The sequence below is a fragment of the Sus scrofa genome, chromosome 4 (genome assembly GCF_000003025.6).
Source record: "Sus scrofa isolate TJ Tabasco breed Duroc chromosome 4, Sscrofa11.1, whole genome shotgun sequence".
Lineage (NCBI taxonomy): Eukaryota > Metazoa > Chordata > Mammalia > Artiodactyla > Suidae > Sus > Sus scrofa.
The window spans coordinates 99,719,545-99,726,947 of NC_010446.5; the positions used below are offsets into that span (position 1 = coordinate 99,719,545).

The following is a 7,403-nucleotide window of genomic DNA, read 5'->3' on the forward strand; positions in this document are numbered from 1 at the left end:
GGGTTTCCCAGAGTCAGAGAGGTGCAGCCAACACTTCTGATTTGAATCTCAGTGTTCTTTGTGGGAAAATCTGATCAGGTCACACTGACTTTCAGGAATATTTGTCCAATTCTGTATTGCATGCTTCACCTGGGTGCCAAGTAACAAAATCATGGTGCAAAGCAGACAGGCCTTTTTATGATACTCCGGCTACTAGGCCTAGGGATTACAGAGCTGGGCTTGACACTTTCCTACTGAACTTTGAGTAACCCTAGTCCTCCTGGTCATGGATCTCCCCTGATGGAGGTGTTTTAACTGCTATTTGGCAATTATCCCTTTTCCTCCGGAAAGACTTGCACTTTTAATGTCCTGCTTTCCAAAGCTTAATTGGTAGTTCCACATACTGGAACTAAAGGTTTAGTCTAACAAGAGAAGGATCAGGATTTAAAGCTTGGCCTGGGAGTTCCCGTTGTGGCTTAGTGGTAATGAAGCTGACTAGCATCCATGAGGACTTGGGTTTGATCCCTGGCCTCACTCAGTGGGTCAAGGATCCAGCGTTGCTGTGAGCTGTGGTGTAGGTCACAGACATGGCTCAGATCACATGTGGCTGTGGTTGTTGCCTAGACCTGCAGCTGTAGCTCATATTTGACCCCTGGCCTGGGAACCTCCATATGCCGAGGGTGCAGCCCTAAAAAGACCAAAAAAAAAAAAAAAAAAAAAAAAAAACCAAAAACAGAACCAAAACACTCTTGGCCTTAATGGAGCCCAGAGACAATTATATAATTTGAGTCAATCATAATTATTTGCCTCGGACAGATATTGAGGGATCCAGCTGTACAGAGTAGGGTCCTCCACAGACACACACATAGGGCAGGAGGGGACATTTTCCATAGGATGAAACTAATTGCCAACCTGTCCCCAGCCATTTCTCAAGGTCAAATAGGTTCCTACAAAACATATGAGGTCAAGATTCTGTTTTCTCAATTTCTTTGAGAAAACTCATCTCCAGAGTGTCTATTCCACACTGAAAAACTCTCACCAGATAACTGAAAGGCAGGGTGGGAGGGCCACATGGAAATCACCCACCTGCCCACCTCCCCAGTCTCCCTGCTGTTCGAGGACTCTCTCAGGCACTGCTTGGCAGCTCTAGACTTGGCAGCCAACTCACAAATCCTTCTGATAGCCCTGGAGGTAGGTTGGTGGCAGATGCCATCTCTAGTTTGTAGACAGAAAACTGAGGTACAGAGAGGTTAAGAGAGGACAATAACACAGCTACTAAATGGCAAAAATAGAAAAGAACAAAAATCCTGGTCCCTTGATGCCTGTGTCTGTTTCTTCCAAAATAGGCTTCTTCGTTTGTTGGGAAGACCGACAGGGAAAATGGCAACTTCCATGGTGGTGGGGTAGGTACAGACAGTGAAGCAGGATGCTGTTTCATTCAAGGAAACACACACATAGGCCCAGCCGAGACAAGGAGACCGGCAGCCTTCACCTACACCTCTGCCACCGGTGCCCAGGAGCATCAGCAGGTTTCACTTAGAGCAGGATGGTCTTTTCTCTTTCGAATTAGGTCCTCCTTGAGACAGACACTTTATTCTGGCAATGATCGAGCTATTCTCAGGCTCTTGAGTTAATGTCCTGAAAATGAGTCTTCAAGAGCAAAACTGCAGGAGTACTAGTGCTGCCATTGGAGTGAGTGCAATGATGTCGGGTTCTCAGGCTGGGACTTTGGTACTTTTCTCACCACGCAGAAGAAAGTCTGTCTGGAATAGCACTGATTGCAAGGGAAAGGAAGAGGCAAGCAGCAGCCAGAAAGTCACATGTCTGTGAGATCAGTTTACCTCTTCAGCTGTCCATTGGCTGATACAACCCTCCAACGGTAATTTGTCACTTTGGATTAACCTAGGTCAGATACATTTTAGGCTTTCTCTTTTAAAATGAAATTTCCCCCAGAGTAATTATTAGCAAAATCATACCTTAATTGTTAGACCATTTTGCTTTAGAATGGAGAACAGGAATGAGAATACTGCCACCAGGGAGGAATAGCTTTGGAGGAGGGTCTTTGCTCTGGAAAAGCATATCTAGAACGAACACCTTAAAGGGAGGGTGGGACCCAGAGGGTGGCACAAGGAATTGATGTCCTTTGGGATAACACTGGTTTAGGGGAAGACAGAGTGAAGGCAGGTTTCCTGGGTACCCTGGTGGTCTGCTGTCCGGATCCCTGTCATGTCAACTTGGTTTCTATTCCTCCGATCTCAGCCTTGCCACTGCAGCCCATGATGCATAGCTTTGGTTTAGATGAACCTTCTTGGTTATCAGTTTCTCTTTCTGCTTTGGAAATTGATTGGCTCTAGGTAAAACTGCTCCCTGTGTGAAATATGTACTTATACCTGAGGATTTCCCCTAACTGGACTCCAAGTCTGAAGAGTGTCGGTTGGGAGAATAAAAGGTAGATCTTTGAGATCCCTCTTGTTCCCTTCAGCCTCTACATCCCTTCCAGGGATGAAATCTGATCTGGGACTCGGTGGGACCCTGGCTGTCTGGATTCCCAGTTTGTAAGAGGCCCGTCCTAGTACCACTCTATGGTCCTTTTTGTGCATGTCTTGAGCCTGAGCAAGGCCTGAGAGCTTGTTCTCCTCAAAACAGACCAGAAGGCGGGTATCCTCCTGCTCAACAGAGCTGCTCCCAGTGCCTGATGAAAGGAGGTGTGGGTTTCAGGCTGAGGGCTGACGTTGAGAGAGGAGAGGAAAAAAAGGGCCTTCTTTGCTTCAGGGAAGAAAATTGCAATCAGGCCTCTAAGCCTTTTCAGTCAGGGAGAGGGTATGGGGTCTTACTCTCTTTTTCTGATGGTGCCTAGAGCAGAATTTCTACCATACAAGGAATGTAATTACATCAGAACCCAGGGGCTACAGTGACCCCAAAGAAAGGGCGGTGAGAACTCTGAACATCTTCTGGACTGACGATTTAAACCAAACATTCCAAAATGGTGAAATGAGGTTTGGAAGTCACAGGAACGAGTTGAGACCATACATAATGGGACCAATTCTATAGGAAAGCTGGGCTCAAGAGTGTAAGCTGACCTCACAAATTGGTACCCCATAGGTTAAATTTGGATTGCACACATTTTCTTTGTCCCCCACCCCCGACATATTTAAAATTTAGTTGGCATCATTAACAATGGGGGAAATTTCACTTAAACGTTTAGGTTTCTGGCTTTTGTTTCAAAATCGGATGGCCAGGTAACACTGTCTGGTCACCGTTGCCTGGAAGTGATTAGCAGCTGCCCTCTTTCCCCCCAATTTCACAGCCCTAGCTCTCCCAAGGCATTAGAACAGGCCCACTTCACCAATTTCAACCACCTGCCTGCATCCTGCAGCCAGTTAAGTTTGGGACCCTGGATACAGGGTCACATGGTATCTGCGAGGGCAGGGCTGGGGTGTTAATGTTTTGGCTGAGTTTGTGAGTCTGAGACAAGACTGGTTAAAAAGCTATGAGGCAACCACAATTCTGATTGGAAGATTTCTATAGAGAAATGGGCATGAAAGCAGAATTCCCCACAGCTGTTGGTGTAGAGGGTCACGGCAGTCATGAGACTGGAGGCTTTGATGGGACAATGGGTTTATCTGGGTAGCCTTTATGCAGGAGAAAGGCAGTTTCCTGGCTGTACAGCATGTGCTTTCTACTGCAGTGCCCGTTCAACCGGAGTGGGAGTGAGGGGGGTGGGGATAGATGATTCGAATCATGTTGGCATCTTTAGGTTTCATCTTGCCCTTTGTTAGCTCAGGTGTTTTCTTCTCTTTCTTTCTCGGGCACCGCTTCATACGGTTAGATCATCTGACCTGGCCCGGCTGCTGGCTTTGCTCAGCCTGCTCAGGGGTCTGGAGTCATCCCCCGGCAGCTCAGGACACAGCGAAGGCGCCTTCTCAGCCGGCACCTCTTGCTTTGTTATCTCCTCGGGCTGCAGCTCTTCTGGCTCAACCTCCTCCTCCCCCACCTCGGGGGTCTCCGCTTTCTCGGCCTCCAGCACAGCCACCACCTCCTGCCCTTCCGTGCTCACTCTTTCCTCCTCCTGCCTCTTCTCTCCCACCTCTGGTTCTGCCCCCTCCTCCACCGGCTGCTCCTCCCCCTCCCCCTCCTGAGCTCCCTCCTGAGCTCCCACCTGAGCGTAGGAAGGCAGGGTCTCTTGGTAGGCCCTGGACAGGTCCCCGAGGGGTCCTGTGCCCATCTTCTCCTCGAACTGACTGAAGGGCTTGGCAGAAAGTGGGCTGGTCTCCACTATCCCGACCTCAGTCAAAGGGAAATAGTGGGACACGATTTTCTCTTCTTCCAGGAGCTGGTAGCCCTTGGCCTTCTGGATGGAGGAGACCGCGATGGAGTGGAGGGATTTCTCGGGAACCTCCCCCAGTGGCTGCTCCGCGGGCTTCTTCAAGGCCGACCGGATTCTCTTCAGGCCCAGGTGACTCATCTCCAGAATGTTGAGGAAGAGGGACACCGAGGCCACAGACAGCATGAACAGGATGAAGATGGTTTTCTCCGTGGGCCGTGACACGAAGCAGTCCACCACGTTGGGGCAGGGCCAGCGGCTGCAGCGATAGAGAGGCAGGATCCGGAAACCGTACAGGAAGTAGTGGCCCACGACGAAGCCCACCTCAAAGAGGGTCTTGAAGATGATGTGGCAGATGTAGGTCCTCAGCAGGGTCCCCTCCAGCCGGAACTTCTTGGCGCCTTTGCCGCTGCCGCCGCTCTTCTTGTTGCTGCCCTGGTCGGCCGCGAGGGGCGCCCTCTCGCCGCCGTCGCCCTGCTGGCCCAGCTCCTCTGCCTCGCGCTCCTTGCGCTTCTCCTCCATGCGGACGTGGTGCACCGCGTGCCCCACGTACACCAGCGACGGAGTGGAGACGAAGATGATCTGCAGGACCCAGAGGCGGATGTGGGAGATGGGGAAGGCCTCGTCGTAGCAGACGTTCTCGCAACCGGGCTGCTGGGTGTTGCACACGAAGTCGGACTGCTCGTCCCCCCACACGAACTCCGCGGCCGTGCCAAGGATGAGGATGCGGAAGATGAAGAGCACTGTGAGCCACACTCGGCCGATGACCGTGGAGTGCTCGTTCACTTCCTCCAAGATGTTCCCCAGGAAACTCCAGTCGCCCATCTCTCACCCAGCTGGGGGAAGGAGAAGGCAAAAGTGAGCGGCCACAGTGCGATCCTGAGTCAGCCTCTCTTCGCAAACTCTCAGGATACCTCTCCTAACTGAGTGGCTGCCACAGTCGTGGTGTAAACAGATCTATAGAGTGCTTCCTCTGTGCAGACGAGTTCTAGGGCACGAAAGAGGCAGAAGAGAATTTGCTTCCACTGACCTCCTCATCTGGGTTTATTCATTGAATTTAGGAATCATTTATTCAAAGCATAAATAAATTTATGATCATTTTATAAACAGTGTGAAAGGATAAATGAGGCAATATCTGTATAAGCCTTGAACCCCAGCCCAAGTAAGGATTCATTGTTGATCATAAATAGAAACCCGTGGTTACATGGATTTAAATCAAGACCACAAGCTGAACTGAGGTTCAGGAAGCATAATGCTGAGGAAATAATCTAACCCTTTGGTGTCTGCAGGCCGCCCCCCCCCCCGCCCCAATTCTTAGGCATGCAAAATTGTCTGTAGCCACCTTACTTTTTTTTTTTTTTTTTTTGTCGTTTGTCTTTTTGTTGTTGTTGTTGTTGTTATTGCTATTTCTTGGGCCGCTCCCGCGGCATATGGAGGTTCCCAGGCTAGGGGTTGAATCGGAGCTGTAGCCACCGGCCTACGCCCGAGCCACAGCAACGCGGGATCAGAGCCGCGTCTGCAACCTACACCAGAGCTCACGGCAACGCCGGATCGTTAACCCGCTGAGCAAGGGCAGGGACCGAACCCGCAACCTCATGGTTCCTAGTCGGATTCGTTAACCACTGCGCCAGGACGGGAACTCCAGCCACCTTACTTTTGACTGTGTTGGGATATATAATGATTGCATGTTGGAAGGGAAGTGGAAGGAAACATTTTTTGAATATTTATTTTGTGACAGGCTTTTGACATTACATTATTTCCTCATTCAGTGTGAACCTGCTAGACTGTACTCTTCATGAGAGTCTGGACCACACCTGTTTTATTTACTGTTTATAGAGTCAATGCTTGTCATAGAGCTCAGCACATAATGAGCGCTTGATAAGTGTTTAATTAATTTGATTCCACCTCATGAGGAAACAGAGGCTCAGAGAGGTTAAATAAGCTGTCTAAGATCAGACAGCTAAAGAGCAGCAGTTCTGTCTGCCTGGTCCCAAAGCCTGGATTCTTTCCACTACGTCATTGAGATACATTGCCTGCGATTGGACCTATACAATTCTGTGACTCCTGTACTCTGAATTTATGTTTTCTCTTCTCGAGGTTGAAATCTGGAAACCTTTCTTAAAGCTTTACAAATTAAAGCCTATATGTCTTTTAAATCCAAGAATGGGGGGGAGGAGTGCTTTGGGAAGAAATCACGTTACAGGGTGAGGAAAGTCCACTAAGACAGTTTTAGTGTCCCACAGAATGAAAAGGTTTTAGGGTCTATAACATGTGGCTATTTTAATAGAACTAAAGTTTGGTTCGTGGGAAAAAAAATACCATTAAACATGATAGTATATCATGCCTCTAGCAACAGCAATGACTAATGGACATAGGATTGAACTGACAGGGGTGATATGTGCAAACTGGGTCATTTGTCCAGTGCAAACCTGTGGTGCAAGCTGGTAATCTCTGAAAGACTATGACCAAAACCTCTGCTCCACAGATGTTCCCCCAGCTTAAACATCTCTCCAGTTGTGCTCATCAGTGCCCTCAGACCAGGGCAAGGGCCTATTTTAGTGATGCCGGTCAGGGCCCCTTCCAGCCATGCCCCACCTGATAGGATTAGAAATCCATGGGGCCAGAGGAATATGCCCACTACATTAAATGACAGTGATATTTGCTAAACACTTGAATGAGTGACAAAAAGTGGTATCTTAAATTAGGTGGGATTTTCATTTTCAGGAGAGGATAAACACAATGACATCAGGAAGCTCCTTTCCAACTTGTGGTTTGGAGCTTGGCCAGAAAGTACTTGGTGGCAGATACTTATGGCAGGCATGAGCAATGCCCAACCTATGCTTTTAGCTGTTTCTTATTGAAGAGCAGAGCCTGAGCCCCAGAAAATCCCAGTGAGGTAGGGCTTCTGACAGCAGCTTCTCTCCTGGGAAGGTGCGAACAACTCTGATGTCTCCGGTCATGGCTCCAGCATTGGGAAGAGCTCCCTTTAGGAATGGGGAACTGAGAGGGCGAGAGGGTCCTCTGCTCAAACCCAGCAGTTCAGAATCCCAGTCACATGTATCTAGTTATTCTTCTGCCTTTAATACTCCTCAAACTGCAG

General features: G+C 49.0%; 1 protein-coding gene across 1 annotated transcript; it reads right to left on the bottom strand.

Annotated features, from left to right (window-relative positions):
* GJA8 (gap junction protein alpha 8) lies at window positions 2,210-5,399 on the bottom strand. The gene has a single exon (XM_021089950.1). The coding sequence runs from the start codon at window positions 5,126-5,128 to the stop codon at window positions 3,797-3,799; it is 1,332 nt and encodes a 443-aa protein (XP_020945609.1). The 5' UTR covers window positions 5,129-5,399; the 3' UTR covers window positions 2,210-3,796.